Source organism: Marmota flaviventris, chromosome 11, assembly GCF_047511675.1.
Source record: "Marmota flaviventris isolate mMarFla1 chromosome 11, mMarFla1.hap1, whole genome shotgun sequence".
NCBI lineage: Eukaryota > Metazoa > Chordata > Mammalia > Rodentia > Sciuridae > Marmota > Marmota flaviventris.
This window is the reverse complement of record NC_092508.1, coordinates 2,765,191-2,785,301: the sequence shown is the minus strand read 5'-3', so window position 1 is coordinate 2,785,301 and position 20,111 is coordinate 2,765,191. Positions and strand designations below refer to the sequence as shown.

At 52.2% G+C, this 20,111-nt stretch overlaps 1 protein-coding gene across 3 annotated transcripts in view; it reads left to right on the top strand.

Annotated features, from left to right (window-relative positions):
* The window catches only part of Scly (selenocysteine lyase), a 29,644-nt gene extending 10,425 nt beyond the window's left edge, over positions 1–19,219 (top strand). For all 3 annotated transcript variants that reach the window (XM_027951676.3, XM_027951678.3, XM_027951675.3), the window contains 9 exons: positions 374–554; positions 5,231–5,358; positions 5,541–5,705; positions 6,489–6,595; positions 12,413–12,449; positions 14,888–14,971; positions 15,373–15,472; positions 16,695–16,770; positions 18,134–19,219. In XM_027951676.3, the coding sequence (XP_027807477.1) occupies positions 374–554; positions 5,231–5,358; positions 5,541–5,705; positions 6,489–6,595; positions 12,413–12,449; positions 14,888–14,971; positions 15,373–15,472; positions 16,695–16,770; positions 18,134–18,287 (1,032 nt within the window). In that variant the 3' untranslated portion in view covers positions 18,288–19,219. The remainder of the gene's footprint in view (positions 1–373; positions 555–5,230; positions 5,359–5,540; positions 5,706–6,488; positions 6,596–12,412; positions 12,450–14,887; positions 14,972–15,372; positions 15,473–16,694; positions 16,771–18,133) is intronic.
* Positions 19,220–20,111: the final 892 nt, after the last annotated feature.

The window sequence follows — 20,111 nt, the reverse complement described above, 5'->3', positions numbered from 1 at the left end:
GGCTGTAAGCAACTCAATGAGACCCTGTCTCAAAATAAAATATAAAAAAGGGCTGGGTATGTGGCCCAGTGGTTAAGCACCTCTGGGTTCAATTGCTACCAAAAAAAAAATTACAAAATTTATCATGTTGCTGAACGACAAAACAGACATGCCAACTCTAAATGAATTCTCAAGTTTTTGCAAGTTTGGAACCCATAAATCTTGCAAAAGCTACAGCTCAGGAGGTTGTTGTAGTAGTTTGAAGCTGTTTTTTTTTTTTATTATTTTTAAATATTAGACACACAAGAACAATAACAAGTGGGAGAGATTGTTACCCTCACTCTTCCCTGAGGACAGCGTTTATAAGTGCTTTTTCTGCTCTCTCTCTCTGCAGTCGAATAATCTCGTCATCCACTCCATGGTGAAGTGCTTCCAGGAAAGCCAGACCCCGCCTGGGGCCGTGGTGGAGCAGCACAGCCCTGAGGAAGGGGCCAGGCCCCACTTTGTCACTTGCACCGTGGAGCACGACTCGATCCGCCTGCCCCTGGAGCACCTGGTGGAAGGACAGGTGGCTGGTAGGTGAACCCCGTGGCCTGGCCCACCCTGCCACGCTGGTGGGGTGGGACACAGCAGAGCACAAACTGCCTTCTTGGTTTGGAAGACGATGCTCCGCTGTGTGAGCTGCCGCACTTTATTTACTCATCAGGATGAGCACGGTCCATCCGTTGGCCGCTTTTTGGCTATTATTTATAATGCTGCTACGAGCGTTGGTATAGAAGTTACGAGTTTCATCTTTGAGGTGGCATCTCACTGTGTTGCCCATGCTGGTCCTGAATTCCTGGGTTCACACAGTCTTTCTTCCTTGGCCTCCCAGGTAGATGGACTCCAGGAGTGTCCACCGTGCTCGACTGTAGAAATTATGTGAACATTGTGCTTACTTCTCTTGGATTATGTCAAGGAGCAGAATTGCTGGGTCATATGGTAATGATATCTGACAAGTTCTGAAGTCCTTCTAACTAGCCCTGACGTTTCCCATCAGCAGCAAGTGGGGATCCGAGTTCCCCACCCTTGCCAACATTTGTTATCGACTGTCCTATTGGTGACACTCCCTGATGACCAGTGTCGAGAATCTTCTCAGGTCTTATTTGTGTATGTCTTCGTTGAAGGAAAGTCTATTCAGATCCTTGTCCATATTTTAATTGGATTACGTTTTTTGAGTTATAAGAATTTTTCCTATATACTTAACTCATGTATCAGATACATGAGTTGCACATTGTTTTGGTATTCATCATGTTTTTCTCCTTTCTCTTCATGTTTTCCTTTGAAGAATGGAAGTTTTAAATTGTGATCTAATTGTGGGGTGGGGGGAGGTGTTCCCTGTGTTGTATCTGAGAAGGCTCTGCCTCACACCTACGTCTCTGATGCATCTTAAGTAACTTTGTGTGAGGTCATTTCACAAATGCTGAAGAAGTTCCCTTCCTCTCTCGGTTGGTTGGGTGCTTTTATCATGGAGGTGTTGAATTTTATCAAATGCGTTCCCTGCATTTATGAAGATGATCACGTGGGCTTTGTTTGTCCCTCTGTTAATAATGGTGTATCACGTCGGTTCATCTTTGGGTGTTAGACCAGTCTTGGATTCCTGCCATGAATCACATTTTGTCTTGGTATGTAACCCTTTTCTTGTTTCTAGATTTAACTTAGAATGGCTCCAGGTTTGTTTTTCTTTTCTTTTTTTTAAAAATATTTCTTTAGTTGTAGATATTGTAAATATTTCTTTAGATGGACACATTATTTATTTATTTCTTATGTGGTGCTGAGGATGAGAACCCAGTGCCTCACGCATGCGAGGCAAGTGCTCAACCACTGAATTCCAGGTATTTTGTCAAGGATTTTTCTTTATCAGTATCTGTAAGTATTGATCTGTAGTTTTCTTTCCTTATGATGTCTTTGACTAGTTTGGTGTTGGGGTAAAATCCGTCCTCATAGAATGAATTGGGAAGTATTCCCTCCTCCTCTGTTTTGGAGAGAGTTTGTGAAGATGCATTTCTTTTTCCTTAAATGTCTGGTAGAATTCACCAGCAGCATCTCCTGGGCTTGGACTTCTCTTTGTGGAAGATCTTTACCTTGCTGACTCCTCTCTCACCTTGTTCCAGGTCTGCCTAGACTTTCTGTGTCCCCAGCAGCCCTTCTCAGATACTTGTGTCCATGCCACTTGTTACCTGGTCTGTTGGTATACAGTTGATGGAATATTCTCATTGCTTTCTTTTTTTAAATATTTTTTTAGTTGTTAATAGACTTTTATTTTATTTATTTATATGCAATGTGAGAGTGCTCGCTTCGGCAGCACATATACTATATGCAATGTGAGAATTGAACCCAGTGCCTCACACATGCTAGGCAAGCACTCTGCCACTGAGCTACGACCCCGCCCCTCTATTCTCTATTTTATTAGTGTCTACCTTAATCCTTAATATTTCCTTCTATTTGTTTTAGGTTTAGGTTTCTCTTCTTTTTCCAGTGTCTTAAGATGAAAAGTTATTCTTTCATCTCAAAGTTTTTTCTGATTTCTCTTGTGAATTCTTTGACCCATGAGCCATTTAGGACAGTGTTGTTTAATTTTCATGTGTTTTGAGTTTCTAAGATTTTTTTTCTGTGTTGATTTTTAATTTTATTCCATGAAGGATAGAAAATACACTTTACGATTTTAACTTTGAATGGAGACCCTCCTGGGCAGTGGTCACCTGGCCCGCACTGGTCTGCTCCTGCTGTCCGTCTTCTGAGAGCACTGCCAGAACGTCAGCCTTGTCCTGGATGTGGGTCAGCCTGGGGGGCCTTCCCAGGAGGGAGAAGCTGGCGAACAAGGACCCCTGCGCGTGACTCTCCGTGGACAGCAGAGAGCCGATTCCCGGTGCAGGCCGACACCCCTGCCTTCCTGTGGATGACGTGCCTCGTTCACACTCACTGGCACCGTCAGTGCAGTGACCCACCCTACAGCAGGGTCCCTGCTGTCTCCTAGGTGCCGGCTGCTCTCTCTCTTCCCCCTTTACTGCTTTCTGTTGCACTGGTTGACTGTTTTAATTCCTTAAATGCTTTTTTATTTTTCAGTTATTTTCCCAGTGGTTGCTGCAGGGCTCACTGTATGCACATTAACTGACAGTATCAGCTTTCTACCAGCCTCATTCCAAGGAGACACAGAAACGTCACCTTATGGTAGTTCTATCCCTCCTCCTCTATTTCTTTATAACCGTGCATATTGCGTCATGTACGTCACAAACCCAGCGTTGCACTGTCACAATCATTACTTTACTTCATTCCTTTTAAGAAAGCTAAGGGAAAAGAGAGCAGGTCTGTAGATAGTTCTATAGCCGTCGTCACGTATTCTCATGGTCTCCTCTGTTACCCGGACCTGAGTTATAATCTGCTGTCCTTCCTTTAACCCAACAGTTCTGCTCCCCCATGTTCTGTGTTTTATAATTGTCCTCTCTTGGAGTTCCATCAATGTAAACATCGGCCTTTTGTTTTATACAGTGGCTTTGAAATTCAGATAAGAGAGGAAAGGGCTGGGTGTGGTGGTATACACCTGTAACCCCAGCGACTTGGGAGGCTGAGGCAGGAGGATTGCAAGTCCAAGTCACGGGATTACAGGCATGTGCCACTGGCCCAGCAGAAGCTCGTGTTTTGAAAGCATGATTTCTAATGCCCAAAGGTTCCAAGACGAGGCTTAAGGCAGTGATGAAAACTGAGCCTAGCCGTGGATTAATCCATTTGGTGGGTTAATTTGGACTCTTGGTGGTAACTACAGGCAGATGGGTCATGGCTGGAGGAAGGTGGTCACTGGGACATGCCTTTGGGGATGATGTATTGTCCCTGGCCCTCCCTCTCTCTCCCTGTCTCCCAGGGGCCATGAGCGAACAGCTTTCCTCCACCACACCCTTCCACCCTGATGTTCCTCCTCATCTCAACCCAGAGCAATAGCGTCGCTCAACCGTGGACTAAAGTCGACTTTTCCTCCTCTAGTTGTTCTTGTGGGGTATCTTGTCTCTGTGATGGAGAGCCGGCGGCACAGGCAGTCTTGTGTTCCACAGTTTCTGTGGCTGTGTTCACTTTTTCTTCCTTTTTTTCTGATGTTCGTGGTGTGATCAACCCGTCTTCGAGTTCCCTGGTTATTTTTCTGCCAGTTACACGGATCTGCTCTTGAACCCCTCTGGTGCGTCTTTGTCAGCTGCCGCACTGCTCAGCTGCCGAGTTCCCACAGCTTCTCTCAGGATGTGGGCCTGGTCTTGCCCTTCTCTGGCTGGTGAGACATTGCCTGCACTGGTTTCCACTTCCTCAAGCATGGGCGCAGGCGGTTTCTGTTCCTTCCCTCCTCTCTCGCCTGCGTCCCCACACCCTGCTGTTTGTTGGAGACCGAGTACTATAGGTCACATGTTAGGCGGCTCTGGATGCTCGCTCCCGTTGTCACTCCTGTTGCTGGTGTGGCTCAGTGAGCTTCCTGCAAAGTCCTCTTCCCCACACCGTGCAGTTACTGCTTCACAGCTCAGGCCCAGCCCTGGGCAGGGGCACAGCCATCCTAGACTTTTTTTTTTTTTTTTTTTTTTAGTACCAGGGATTGAACTCAGGGGCACTCGACCACTGAGCCCATCCCCAGCCCTATTTTGTATTTTATTTAGAGACAGGGTCTCACTGAGTTGTTTACTGCCTCACTATTGCTGAGGCTGGCTTTGAACTCGCAATCTGCCTGCCTCAGGCTCCTGAGCAGCTGATTTCACATGCGTGTGCCACCGCACCTGGCCCCCAGCCATTTTTCACTTTTTAGTTTGTGACAGGGCTTCACTAAAGGCCTTGTAGCTGAGGCTGGTCTCAAACTTGTGATCCTCTTGCCTCAGCCTCCAAAGTTTCAGGGTTACAGGTGTGCACCACTGCACCTGGCTGCAATTTTGATCCTTTGTAGTCTTTGAAATTTGTGTTGGCACTGGGAGGGCTTTTAGCTCTGTTTCCTAGTCTGTCAGGTCGTCTAGTTGGCCTGTGGCTTAGCTTGTGCTGCCAGGAGCTACCACCCTTCCCTCGTAATTTCTTACCAGCCGAGTCTGTTGATTTCAGAGAACCTTAGACTCGAGCGTCTCCACAGCCGACAGTGGCTCTTATTCCTTCTTTTTAGCTGTCTGAACTTTGACAATAAGTGACTTTTATAACTTTGGAAATCATGCAGCCTTCATGATGGTCACCCTTGGTACTGTGCTCTGTACTTCAGAGGTCACCTTCGTCCCGGTGTCCCAGGTGAACGGGCAGGCAGAGGTTGACGACATCCTGGCAGCTGTCCGCCCAACCACGTGCCTTGTGACCATCATGCTGGCCAATAATGAGACTGGCGTTGTCATGGTGAGCCACCCACTCCCCTCCTAAGGGAGTCCCGGGGGAAGGTGCCCAGGCCGATGGTGTTCTCCTGCGTCTAGGCTTGGCCATTCTTTCATTTCACAACTGTCTGTGCTCCTCGACTCACTTCTTTCTCTGGTCTCTGTTGTCTCAAAGCCCCATACTCAGCTGTCTGCCTCCCCCTGCAGCCTGTGCCTGAAATCAGCCAGCGCATCAAAGCCCTGAACCAGAGGCGGGCAGCTTCCGGCCTGCCGCGCATTCTGGTGCACACGGATGCTGCCCAGGCGCTGGGGAAAAGACGCGTGGACGTCGAGGACCTAGGTGTGGACTTCCTGACGATCGTGGGGCACAAGGTACGGCTGAGGCCGCCCCCTCTCCTGGGGGAGGTTCCCTGTTGATTTAGAGGCCCACCGTGCGGCAGAGCCCACAGCACTGTGTGTGGGTTATTCACTTGCTGTGACGAGCAGCTCATGGTCTCCGTCCTCAGGGATTTTAAGAAGGGAGTGCCATCTTCCCCTAAGATGCCATTTGGCAAGTGCCATGACACAAATGACAGGTATCCCAGCCTGTGGGAGCAGGGGCAGGAGGTAGCAGCTCTGAGGTCTTCATGCGCCCTCATGTAGGACTCCCAGCTCAGATGTGGGGCTGGAGACCCTGCAGCTTTCTCTAATCCGATTAAAATGTGGCTGCTGCCCACGAAGGTTCACCTCGGCATTCTTGTCTTTGAGGTGGAGTGTGGGGAAGAGTTCATAGTGAAGGCCCTGGGGGTCTTGTCTGCCCAGCGCTGACGAGGACCTGAAGCGCTGCTGTCCTCCCCAGAGCAGTGCGTAGGCAGCCAAACAGGGCACTTTCATCCTGGCGCCTCTTACTTGAAGATGCGGAGTCCTGTGCAGGGAAAGCCCGTGGTGATCTCCAGTTCCAGTTGCTAGTCTCCTTTTACAAACTCTGGTGTGAAGTGCAGGGAGGTCCACCCTGCCTTTCAGGCTGGGGCTCTGCCCTGTCCCCAAAGGGCATGTTAGAAGTGGTGGCAGCACAGCCACGGGGCCACCACAAAGCCACAGGGCCACCACGAAGCCACAGGACGGTGCACACCCTGGGTGGTGCTCACTGGGTGAAAGACTGCCTTTTCCTTCCAGTTCTACGGCCCCAGGATCGGTGCACTTTACGTCCGAGGGCTGGGTAAACTGACCCCGCTGCACCCTATGCTGTTTGGAGGTGGACAGGAGCGCAACTTCAGGCCAGGGTAAGGTAGGAGGTCGGCCACATCTCCGAGCTGCTGCTGTGCCTTCATCCGTAGAGCAGTGGCATTTTGCCACGTCTCTGTCTCTTGGAAGCTCTGCTCTAGCACTGTCCACGTCACTGTGGGATCCGGGTGGCGGTAGTCACCGACTGGTACTTGGAGCACTGCTCAGGGATGATTCAGAGAACATGAAGGAAGTCTCTCCTCTCTTTTCCTTTTTTATTTTTTGGTTCTGGGGATTGAACCTGGGGTGCTCTACCACTGAGCTACATCCCCAGGTCTTTTTACTTTTATTTTATTTGAGAGAGGGCCTCCTAAGTTGCTGACCTTCGCCTCAAAGTTGCGACCCCCTTGCCTCAGCTTCCTGAGTTCTGGCATCCTAGGCAGGCACCACCAAGCCCAGCTCTTTCTCCCAGCTGCTTCAAAGCATCCACTTCCCCTTGTTATCTTGGCCCAGCCACTAAGGAGACGCTGCCTGGCCCTTGTGGATGGGAAGTGCGGCTCCTCTCCTCACTGTGGGGATTGGGTTAGCGGGCCACAAAGAGGTGCCCTGGTTTCCTGGCTGGTGGCTGCTGTGTCTGATTATGTTTGGTGACGTTGTACCAGGGAATCAGTTGGTGCCAGCACACACTTCGTTAGAAGCTTCATAACGAGAGAGAAAGAGAACAACGTGATGGGTTCCCTGGGCTTCCTTTTTGCCTCGTATATCCCACACTTAGAGCTGAAAAGCTGGCAGCAGTGATGACAGAAGAAACATGCCCCCTCTAGGTCTGCTTTCTAGAAAGAAGAGAAAACTGAAACCGTGCCTGTTTCACTCTAGCCAAGCATCACAGAGAAACCTGCCCTCCCCAGCTCACACTAGCAGAGTGTGTGAGGAAGCCAGACTGCCACTCACACTGCCGAGCCAAGAAGCCCCCAGCCCACAGTGTGTCGGGGAGGGCCGGCAGGGAGCCAGGATCTGACCCCTCCCACCAGTAACGAGGCCCTTTCTCTGTGGTGCTGGAGAGACAGTGTGGGACCCTGGACCTCCACCCATACATCAGTAGCAAGTGTCTTTTGTCTGGGTGTCAGCACAGGCCACGCAAAGGACCTGGGCCTCCACCTCTACCCGGCAGTGACAGGCAGCCACTCCTTCCCTTGACTAGCAGAGTCTCAAAATGAAATTGAGACTCTTTCATATATAGAAATGTCCAGGTTTCATTTGAAAATCATTCATCATGCCAAGAACCAGAAAGATCTTAAATTGTACGAAAAGACAATGGATAGATTCCTCCACTGAGATGACAAAAATATTAGAATCACCCAACAAATATTTATAGCAGACACAGTAAAAATGCTCCAGTGAGAAATCATGGACACCCTTGAGCAGATGAAGTAGACGAAAGAGAAAGACGTAAAGAAGAACCAAAATGGAAATTTTGGAACTAAAAACTGCAGTAACCCAAATAAAAACCTCAGGTTGATGCATTCAGCCATAGAACAGGGGGACAAAGGAGAGGATCACAAACTGGAGGAGAGAGAAAATAGACTGGGAGAAACAGCAGGTGAAGCCCCGGATACCCTGGAGACTCCACCAAGTGATAAACGTTTATTTTATCACGGGGAAGAAAAGTCAACAGGGCTGGGAAAGTAACTTGAGGTAGTCATGTCCAAAGAATTTCTTACGTTCGCCAAAGACAGGCACAGACTCAGGCCACTGGAAAGCACCCAATAGGGTGAGCCCCAGGAGACTTACCCACCAAGGCACGTGAGTAAGCTTCTAAAAAGGAAAGACAGAAACACCTGGAAGCAGTCAGAGCACAATGACAGCTCCCTGTTAGGAGAAGCACATCTGAGGGGCAGTGGGCTTCTCCCAGGAGCCGCGGAGGCAGAAGAAAGTGGACAATATTTTTCAGGTGCTCAGAACTGTCTGCTCAGAACCTCACGCCCAGGGAAGAGAGCGGCAGGTGCGTAGGGGAATCAGGCAGGTGCAGGAGAAGAACATCCCCACAGGCCAGTCGCGTTCCTTCTCCTCTGGCCTCTTCTACGCGGTGTGTGATGGCTTCAGTAAAAGTCATAGCGATTTCTCATGGTTGTAAATGCATATGGAGAAAAGGTTTAAGATAATTACATAAAGACAAAAAGCAGAGTGTCTCTACTTCATTTGAACTGGTAAGATGACAACACCAGTAGACTGACAAGTCTTACCAACGTGGTTTTCAGCCACTGAGAACACTACCGAGAGATGGAGAGATAACAGCAAAAATCCAATTTTAAAAAATGTTAAGTGCCCACAGGAGGACAAGGAAAAGAAAATAATTTTTTAAATGGGGCTGGAGATGTGGCTCAGGGGTGGAGCACTGGGGCAGAAGAGTGAGGCCCAAGTGTGCTCCCCGGCCCTGCAAAAAAGGGAAGAGGGGGGACGGACCAAGTGAAAGGGCGGGCTGAAGCCCTAGCACATGAGTGACCGGGTTAATGCAGATGTGAAATACACCTGTTAAACTCACACCAATATAGCAATAGGCAGCCGGAAAGTAAAGGGTGAAAGGGTTATTAGGTAAAGAGTCCAAGGACAGCAGGTGGCTGTCCAGTACTGTAGGCTCCAGAGCAAAGAAAGTGACCAGAGACAGGGAGGATGTACAGTGAAGGGGTCAGTCCACCAAGAAGACAGCGATTGGAATCTGGGGGCTGGATGACAGGCTGCAAAACGTCAAGCAAAAACTGAAGAGCCGGGCGCACGCCTGTAATCCCAGTGGCTCGGGAGGCTGAGGCAGGAGGTTGCGAGTTCAAAGCCAGCCTCAGCAAAAGTGAAGCACTAAGCAACTCAGTGAGACCCTGTCTCTAAATAAAACACAAGATAGGGCTGGGGTGTGGCTCAGTGGCTGAGTGCCCCTGGGTTCAATCCCTGGTACCAAAACAGAAAACTTGCAGGACACAGCTGAAGCAGGGCTGAGAGGCCAGTGGTGGTGCTGAGGCACGTGAGGATGAGAGGGAGAACCTCCAGTCGGCAGCCCAGGCTCCCACCCGAGCAGCAGGACCAAGAGCAGGCGGAAGAAGGAGGTAAAGGAGAGAAATCCCTGAAACTGAAGACAGTGACGAGAAAGCAGGTCAGGGAGACAGGAAGCTAGCTCTTCGAAAATAAAAAGCAAAAGAATGGCAAACCTCCAGCAAGACTAAGAAAGGCAAAAGGAATGGAGTAGAGGCCTCACCACAGCCCCCGCACCAACGGACAGTGAGGGACGCCGCAGACAGCCCTGCACAGGACGCTGACAGCGCAGACACCGACCGCCTCCTCACAGACTAGGTCCACCCGCGCTCACGGTGAAGTAGGTCATTCAGGTCGCTCTGTAACTGCTTGGGAATCTACAAAGGCTACACGACAAAACAGGAAATCTGTAGGCCCACATGGTTTACCAGAGAATTCTACCAAATGTTTAAAGAAGAAGTAATACCATTTTAATATACTGTCTTCCAGAAAATAAAAGAAGGAACACTTCCCAATTCATTTTCCAAAGCTAGCATTACCTGGATACCAAGACCCAAAACAGTGCACAACATAACAAGACTACAGACCTCGATCTCTTGTGAATTCATGTGTACAAACCTTTGACAAAACGTTAACAAGTAGGGCTCAGCAGTGCACAGACAGAGTCCTGGATTGTGACCAAGGCAAGGTTATGCCAGAGCCCTACGGCAGCTTTCGTGTCCAAACCCAACCAGTGCAACCCACCACGTTAACGTGGGATGGGGAAATAAAAATAACATGGTCATATTTTATGCAGAAAAAACTTTTGTCATAATCCAGCACCCAAACCTGATGTCCACTCCCATGCCTGGGAGCAGAGCAGTGACACCTGCTGCTGACTCAACTAGCACAGGAAGTTCTCATCAGTGCAAGAAAAAGAAGTCAAAGATGAACAGACCAGAAAGGAAGAGGCAAAACTGTTCCCAATCATGTCACAGGATTATGTAGAAAATCCTGAGAAAGGGACTAGAAAACTTCCAGAATTAACACAGCTAAATCACAGGGCACAAGACGTCCATTTTAAAAATCTGTTTTTAAATTTTAAAATACCATGTACGATAAAATATATTCAGATATATGTCTAACAAAGTTTATAGGACTTGGGGGAGGATGAAAGATATCAAAGAAAATGTAAAGAACAGAGACACGCCATGTTTCTTTGGGAAGATGCAACCTAGTGAAGATGTCAGTTCTACCCAGCTTGATAGACAAGGGAATACAGCTTCTCAACAAATAGTGTCAGAACAGCTTTCATGAGCACGGCAGAAAGTCGATTCGAACAGAGAAGAGACAGTCACACGGGTGCCATGGGAGGTTTATAGTTGTTTGTCCTGGAGATCGAACCCAGAGGTTTACTGAGCTACATCCCCAGCCCTTTTATTTATTTTTTTATTTTGACACACTGTCCTGCTAAGTTGTCTAGACTGGCCTCAAACTTGCCATCCTCCTGCTTCAGCCTCCTAAATTGCTAGAATGACAGGTGTATGCCACTGCAGCCAGCTCTAAGTGATCTATGACAAACACACACAGTTTAATGTAGGAAATACACCTTTTCAAAAACACATAGTGTCAAAACAATTAGGCGTCCACAGGCAACAAATGAACCTTGACCTAAGCCTCACACCTGACGAAATATCAACTCAAAATAGATGGTGAAATGTAACATAAAGATATAAAACTTTTAAGCCAGGTGATGTGGTAGCACATACCTCCCAGACACTTGGGAGGCTGAGGCAGGAGGGTAGCAAATTTGAGGCCAGCCTGGGCAACTTAGACCCTCACTCAAAATTATTTAAAAAAAAAAAAAAAAAAAAGCTCAGTGGTAGAGGGCTTACCTAGCAAGCATCAGGCCCTGGGTTCAGTCACCAATACCATGCAAAAGAAAAAATAATAATTTAGACATCATTTTGCCATAATATATATTATATTTATATATAGATAAAACTTTAAGGAAAAAAACATGAAAATCAGGATCTAGGCTAGGCAGAAGATTCTTGGGCTTGACAGCAACAAAAGTACCCATAAGAGAAAGTTTATATAAATTGGACTTTACAAAAATTTAAGAATGCTCAGGAAAAGAAAAGGATTAGGAAGAGTAAAAATATTTCATGGTTTTCTTTGTGAAAGACCTTATTAAGAGGCCAAAAGTCAGTGTGCTTCAGAATGTCTTTTCAAATGAACTGATCTGACAGAGCACTAGTATTCAGAGTCCATAAATCACTCACCAGACTCTACAGCAAAAAGCAATGGAAAATGGACGGAAGACCTAAAAGGACATTTCCCCAGAGGACACACAGCAAAGAAGCCCATGAAAAGATGGTCAAGGCCTTAGTAACGAGTGGTGGTCAAGGCTTCAGTAACTTCAGATGCCTATCAAAGCCGTATGAGATGCCATCGCCACACACCTACCCAGACACAGGCGCTGTGGATGCAGGGCGCACCGTGTCGGCAGGCCAGCACCAGCCTGCCGCAAAGGGTTAGGGACAAAACTTTAAATTAAGGAAAGTATGATGTTCTGTTTTTCTTGCAAGCAGGGTAGAGTTCTGATTCTGACATGCGAGCCACTGCTCCTCGGGCCCCTGCCCCGATCCTGCGCACGCACACCCGCCCAGTTGGCTCAGTGCCTACGGTGGTCTGTGTGGGCAGGATAAATGGGAACTTGGCCTGGGGGCTGGGGCCTGTTACTGGCACTGAGCACCCATGTGGCCCATGTTTAGGAAGATCATTTTGGTTTTGTTTGAATTCGATGATGTTCTTGGAGAAGGACTCCTTCCCAGGACTTTGGCTGATTCTGCATGATCTCTTATCTCCTACAGGACAGAGAACACTCCCATGATCGCCGGCCTCGGCAAGGTAAGCCTGGTGCCCTTGGCCAGAGGGGTCATACTGCCGTCACCTCAGCAGTGTTTGGAACCAAGGCTTCAGGGGGATGAGGTTCAGGACCCCATGAATGGACTGATAAGAAAAAGCCTAAATTTCATTCCTCAGCCTGGAGAACTGTGCCTTTGGAGATCTGTAGGGTGGGCTGCACCTGCTTAGGGGTTTTTGTTTGTTTTGTTTTGGTTTGGTTCAAGGGATTAAACTAGGGGCACTTAACCACTGAGCCACATCCCCAACCCTTTTTATTTTTTATTTTGAGACAGGGTCTCACTGAGTTGCTCAGGTCTTTGCTGAGTCAAACTTGCAATCCTCTATCTCAGCCTCCCGAGTATCTGGAATTACAGGTGTGCACCACCATGCCTAGCCTGCTTAGTGTTTCAAAAAGTTCTTCTGATATAGCAATGATGTCCTTGCCACCAACAGTGAGGCCCCAGTTTACCTGTCCGGCAGGTGTATGGCTGTCCCTCACTGCACTGAGGCTCTGCCCAGCTGCCACTTTGAGCAGCCCTCCTTGAGCCACATCCCCTCACTGCCCCTCTGTCCCCTTATCCTGCCGTGTGTCCCCTGCATTTTAGATTATCTGTGTGTCTTGCCTTTCCCTGCCTGTCTGCCTCATTATCCCCAGACAGAAGAAAAGGTCGGGAAGAGTAAAAGAATTGGCTGTAACTCAGAATACTCAAAGTCATCATTTTTTTCTTCTTTTTTGGCCATGGGGATTGAACCCAGGAGTGCCTAACTCCTGAGCCCCAGTCCCAGCCTTTTTATTTTTATTTTGAGGCAGGGTCCCACTACATTGCTTAGGGCCTCACTGAATTGTTGAGGTTGACCTTCACCTGGAGATCCTCCAGCCCAGCCTCTGAGTCACTGGGTTCACAGGTGTGCACCACCACATCCAGCATTCATCTTTTCTAAAAAAAATTGTAAGATGTGTCTGTAATGCTGGGGTTGACTCCAGGCTCCGCACACAGCAGGCAAGTGCCCACCTTTGAGCTGCACCCGGCCCCCAGGTCCTGCCCTTCCTGGCGTTGTGCTATGGTAACCACAGCTGTTGGCGGGAGGAGTGAGCGCTGGAGGCCTGGCACCTGCTCGTTGATCCCAGTGACGCAGGGAGGCCTGTGGCTGAGAAGTGCCCGGGTCAGATCACAGGGTCACCCGAGAGGTCCTCAAGCCCTGGGTGTGGTGGCTCCCTATGTGAAGCCTCAGCTCGTGGCCCCCCAGCCTGTGACCTCACGCTTAAGGTTCATTGCACCCGCAGCTGCAGAGGTGCCCAGCTCGGTCTCGGCTCCATCTCGCTCCTCGGGTCTTGTCCAGGGTCTGGCCTCCGCTCGCCTGGCCAGCAGGGTCCTGGGAGCAGCCTCCACTCTGCCAGCCTCTCCTCCTCATGACACGCAGCTTCTTGCTCCTCTTCCCTGTGCCTTGCTGAAGGGATGGTGGCCTCTGCTGTGTTGTTCCAGCCACAGGGCTGTCCCCAGGCCCTGGGCAGCATGACACCACCCCCGGCCAGTGACACCACACCACGGCCCCGCCCCCTGCATTGTCTGCTGTCGGGTCCACTCCACACCTGCCCTGGTGGGCCTCACCTGCCCAATGACCATAGCTCAGGGCAGGTCCTCACCTTTCTCCAGGGACACCCATGTCCCCTGCTGCTTGCTGCACATTTTCTCAGGGTCCAAAATCTTCCTGGGTCCCTCCTGTTCCCCCCTCACCATGAGGCACCTCCTGCCATCCCCATCCTCACTTTAAAAGCCTGGGAGACCCCTTGGGCCTTTCCTGTCCTCATCTCCCGCATCTAACAGAACATCCAGTGCTGCCCTGGTCTAATCTCATGGCCCCCGGCCCTGGGCCAGGTCCTGCCTGCCGTCCCTGCACAGCAGCAGGAGAGATGTGGCCATCGGCCAGGTCACCTCGCCTCTGCCCCTGTGACGGCATTTGCCTGCAGCACTTCACTGGATCCAGCTCTTAGGGGCCCGTGAAGCCTGTCCCCTTGTCCACTGCTGCCCTCTCCTTTGGCACAACAGCCCTCCTAACTTAGGGCACACTCCTGCTCCCCACGGGGCTGTGGCTGGGGTGCTGCCCTCACAGCCATCTCCGTCCACCCCAAAGGCTGCGCGGTCCCTCCTGGGTTGCCTCCACACAGGTCTTTCCCGTTCTGTTCCTCTCAGGAACACACATTCCTTGGGGTTGGGACCCTTCGTGACCTGTCTGCTGGGGCGGATGGTGCCTGGCACCAGCAGGGGGCGGCTATGGAGAGTGTGGAGCAGCACCCTCTCAGGAGGCCAGCGTGGTGGGCACTGTGGAGCTGATCTGTGCCCTTGGGCTGGGAGGTGTCGCTGGGCTCTTTAAGCCTTCCTGCTGTCCTTGGCTTTGCAATGACTGGGCTTCTCCCCAGTGTCACCTGTCTGTGTCTCCAGGCTGCTGAGATGGTGACTGAGAACTGCGAAGCATACGAGGCGCACATGAGAGACATCCGCGACTACCTGGAGGAGAGACTGCAGGCGAGTGGGGCCACGCACAGTGCCGGGGGCTGCGGGAGGGGAGCATAGCAGGTCACGCGGAGAGAGGACTCAGAAGCAGAAAGCGAGCTCCAAGCAGAGGTCCCCAAAGAAGGACCCTGGCCAAGCAGACTGTCCTTAGGCAGAGGCACTCACACGTGCTCAGAGTAGTGCGGTGTCCACCTTGGCTTCCCGTGGACTGCCCTTTGTCTTGCCTCCCCTGTGGTCCTGGGGATGGAACCCAAGGCCCTGCGTGTGCTAGGCAGGTGCTCTGAGCCGGGATCAGACCCTCAGCTCTCACGGTGGTGTTCCCCAGTGAGGTGAGTGGTCACTCGCTGAGACAGCTGCTGCCGTGGAGGAGTCTTTAAAGCCATCACCAAATGCTAGATTCCTTTTTCTTTCAGGCTGAATTTGGTAAGAGAATTCATTTGAACAGCCGGTTTCCAGGAGTCGAACGTCTTCCCAACACCTGTAACTTTTCCATCCAGGGACACCAGCTTCAAGGTGACTACCTGTCTTGCCCTGGCCCTCTTGATGTGTGTGGCTCCCGCACAGTGGGGCCACATGGATTTGGATCCAGGACAGTGCCTCCCCTCTTGCTGTGTGCCTGGGTACCGCAGCTCGAGCTGTTAGCAGATTGCCAGGGGTGTGACTATCACGGGGCCAGGCTCTGAGAACCAGCCTGTCCCCTGGGTCAGCTTGTTGGTGGCTTCCTATGGCTCCAGACATTGGCAGCTTCGTTGCTGACCTTGCGCATTTTAGGAACACTGGGTGTGGATACTCTCAGTTCTCACATCAGCCATTAGCTGTTAGGGAAGCAAATAAAATCATCCATTGCTGAGAAAGCTCGTCTGTTTTGTTAGCGATTTTATAGAATAATTTGAGAGGAAGAGAAAATAGAGGCAGTCATTTTTAACACCTGGCTAAGTGAGGGCAAAGTGCCCCTCTATGGGATTTGTTTATTCCTGTGACCTTCTCCCCCAGCCAGGAAGCGGGTAGTGTCCCTGCCTCCCAGAGGTGTGTACATCCTGGCCTCAATTCCCTGAGGTCCCAGTCCAGGGCCTGAACTGCCATGTTTCATGGGTAGGGGGTATGGTGGCCCAGAGAGCATACCCGATCACACCTGCACACTCAGTTGGACTTCCCAGAAGGGCTGTGGGTCTCCGTGGATCACACAGGGAAACTGGCCCTCCTGTTGGACTCGCAGACTCCCTTGGGTGCCATCAGTGTGGCAGCATGACTGAGAACTTGGCATTCCCACAAGCAAGGACGCAGGAGGCCACTCACCCTCTGCCACACCCCTTACCCGGGAGAGTGCTGTTCCTGGCCACCTCTGGGGCACTTTGTGCAGCGACTCTCCTGCAGCCACCCAGTAGCCGGTGGCTCTGAAGTCCCATGCTGTGGAACAGAGGGAGGCACCTGCCACCTCATCAAGGGGCTCCCAGGTGCTTCTACCCAGAAAGGAGGTGAACAGGTGACAACCCAGCAACAAGCTGTAAAGTGAGGTCAGAATCCCAGGGGTCCTGGAGGTGAGGGTGTGAAAGGCCATTTCCAAAGCCAGGCTGATGGGGCAGGAGCCTGCCCTTCTGCAGCCAGGAGAGAGGGGAAATGTTTTCACTGGGTGTTGCTAAATTGCCTGGAGGGACCAGGCCTGAGTGGGGAGGACTGGGAGGAGTGGGGAGGGGTGGCACAAGCCCTGGGTCTCAGGCGCGTGCTGTCTTTGCAGGCTATGTGGTGCTTGCACAGTGCCGGACGCTGCTGGCCAGTGTGGGGGCTTCCTGCCACTCAGACCAAGGGGACCGGTGAGTGCTCGTGGCCACATCCAGTGCTCGGGTGGAGGCAGAGGGGACTGAGGGCTCTGGTCACCTGAGCAGCAGTCCTGCAGGGAGAAGGCCCATCCCTGGCTTGCTGTGGCTGTGGTGCTTGTAGGTAAGCGGAGCTGCATGAAGAGCCCAGACTTTCAGGAGAGCAGCCCTGTGGTGGCCACAAGTGGCCATTCAGGTCTGGAGCTAGTGGGACAGTATTAGAGAAGCAGCCCTGCCCCAACTGGCAGAGGAGGATGAGGACAGGAATCGGGTTAGCACCCAGCAGCAGGAAGGGCTACAGAGGGCTGGCATGGCCAGGAGGCTGGGGTGCAGCAGTCCAGAGCCTCCAGATCAGAGAGATGCAAGTGAGAGGGCAGGCACAGGGGCTGCCACTGATGGAGCCCTGAGGCGGCCTTGCTGTGGGTGCTCACCACAGCCCTGTGCTGAGAACCGTGGGAGCCTGTTTCTCAAATGAGGCAACTGAGGCCAGAGGCGGGGACAAGCTCAGGAGGAACAAGTGCCAGTGGTTCCTGAGAGGAGGCAAGAAGTAGGGTCCGCCCTCTGGTGACTTCTGTGTCCTGGCTCAGGAATTGAGGGTATCCCCCAGGAGGCAGTGGTGAGGTGGGGAAAGGGTTGGACTGACTGGGAGCCCCACAGCCCGCCAGGGCCTCGAGGGTCAGGGCGGGGATGCTGGTGGGGATAGCTGTGGAGGTGGCTTAGGGGCTGGCACTGTCCTTGGCTGACAGGAGGCAGGGGCCCAGCACACAGATGGACTCTTGTCCTGTCACTGTCCTCAGTGTGGTGCACGGAGAGGTTGGGGGAGGAGAGGCAGCCCTCGCCTGGGCCTGCGTGTGAGGACCTTGTTCCTGGGGCACTCGGCTGGTGCTGTCCTGGTGTGTGCGACCCATGAGGCGACCCTCAGTGCCCCTTGGTGGTCTTGAGGCACTGCACCCTGGAGCACTGGCGGGCTCTGGTGTGTGCAGAGCAGCGCCTTGGCCCAGGCGCCTGGGTTAGGCCTTTGCAGTCTCTGTCAGTACGGGACAGGGAAGCCTGGGGCCCTGGGGCTGCTCAAGGGGAGCCAGTGTGAGGGGCAGCACCACCACCCTCCTGCTGTGAGGGCTGTAGGGAGGCTCCTGGGGAGACCTTCACCACAGGTGGCTGGGGTGGGCTTGGTCCAGGGTGTCCCTAGCAGATGACGCTGAGGGCAAGGGGCGGGGGAACAGCCAGGCCATGGAGTGGGCATGGGGTTTACCCAGCCCGACCTGGGGGCTTGGCTGAGAGTAAAGGGCAGTGTGTCTTCCCTGAGTGACATGAGCAGGAGACTGTCCTCAGGGGCCGCTGACGCTGTCCTCCTCCCCAGGCCGTCCCCAGTGCTGCTCAGCTGTGGCATCCCCTTCGATGTGGCCAGGAACGCGCTCCGGCTCAGCGTGGGCCGCAGCACCACCAGGGCCGAGGTGGACCTCGTTGTGCAGGACCTGAAGCAGGCCGTGGCCCGGCTGGAAGGCCAGGCCTAGTGCTGGGGCCGCCCTTGCCCTCGGTGGCCAGGACAGGGCCGTGGTCACTGCGCCCATAGGAAGCCCGTTGCTGAGCGCTCGGTGTCTGACTGTGCCTCTCAGCTGCGCCAGGGCCACACTTACTTCCTTTGATCCTCGCTGTCATGGAGTACCCAGGCACAGGGGTGTCCGTCCGTGTGCCTCCTCTCCTGAATGTGGGCTGATGCAGAGATGTCCTGCCCAGCCCAGCTCCTGACAGGCCCAGGACACCAGCACCCACGTAGGACTGTCCCATGGCGCTGCCAGAGGCTGTGTGGAAATGGAAACGCTTCTCCCCTTGTCCCTCTGGGCACTCAGGACTCCCGCCCTCCGAAGGCTGGCTTTATCCAAAAGATAAAATCCACTGCCAGTAAGCTGCTGTCAAAGATAGGAAACTATGGCACCTGCACCATGTGATGTGGCCTCCCCTGACCTCCGTGTGCAGTGACCCCCAGATGGGTGGTAGCTGCTGCTCTCGCCTCCCTGGCCCCACCATCATCCTGACGATGCCTTGTCCCCGTGGGACACCTTCCTGGCAGACAAGCATGGTCTGCCCTCATGGTTCTGTGGGCCCCTGTCCACTGCCCTGCCCAGCCCCCCATTGTGCCCGCTTCCCCCTCTGCTGTCTTACTCAGGATTCAACTCCAGCGTCACTGCTGTGAGTGTGTGCAATTCCGGGTCACCCCGAGGTGGGGGCCAGGTCATCCCTGACTCTCCTTACTGTTTGCAAAAGATTTGTTCATCCTCACAGAATGTATGGCATACACATCAAATGCCAATATTTACATAGGAATAATTTTCAGAGAGTAACATTTTTAATGTGCTTTTAAGGTCCAAAGAACTATAGGATGATATTGAGGAAAGGATTATCAGAAATTAAATGAACTAATTAAAGATTTCCATGCCTACCTGGACATCTGTGGCTTCCTGTGTCTGTGACCTGTCCTCTGGCTACCCTCTGCCTGTGCCGTTCTCAGCGGCCGAGGGTGTCTGTCTGAGCCGACAGCAGGAACGTCATCCCAACCTATCATCTTAAAGTTGTGCTTTAGTCTAAGAAACGCAGCTTGGGATCCTGCTTCTGGGAGCCCTAGAAAGTAGATCCTGACCAGTGCCTGCCAACAGCCCTGCCAGGAAGAGACCTCGCTTGTCCTGACCTCCAGCAGAGACCCATGTAATGTCTAGACCCTTGATGAGAACACTCTGGAAAGAGGTGCTCATAATTAAGACTGCTGCCCCTGAAACTGGAGAGGGGCTGTGAGTCCCTCATTCTCACTTTGGAGACCCTCCCATCACAAAACCACCTGGACACACACTGAGTGTCACGGCCAAGGGCAGGACCTGTCTGTAGTGATGACATAGCACAGACACTTAGGCCCCAGGGGCAAATCACCCTTCCAGGAGAATTGGGAAGTGCCAGGGGGCCTGGCAGGGCAGGGCACAGCAGGTGCTCGGGAGCCCATGCTGTCTGTAACTGGAAACACCTCTAGATGCTGAGACTCGTCCTGCAGAGAAACCTGGTGTGCTTCCTCCTGCCTCACTGCAGGTGAGATGAAGGCCCTGGCAGGAGGAGGAGGTTCCAGCTGCTGGGCAGGACAGTGTCTGGGCTAGGGCCAGGCTTCCCCTCGCTGGATGGTGCCCACCCTGGGCAGCCCTTCTCCCACTCTGTGTGCCTTCCACGCTCTGCAGCCCCAGGCACCTGGCCCTGGGGGACTGTAGGAGTGGCTTGGAAAGAGCTGGTCCCCTGGGCCTGCCCCCACCCCTGCACCAGCCTGTTGCCGCCTCCCATCTGCCCTGTGCTCTGCTTAT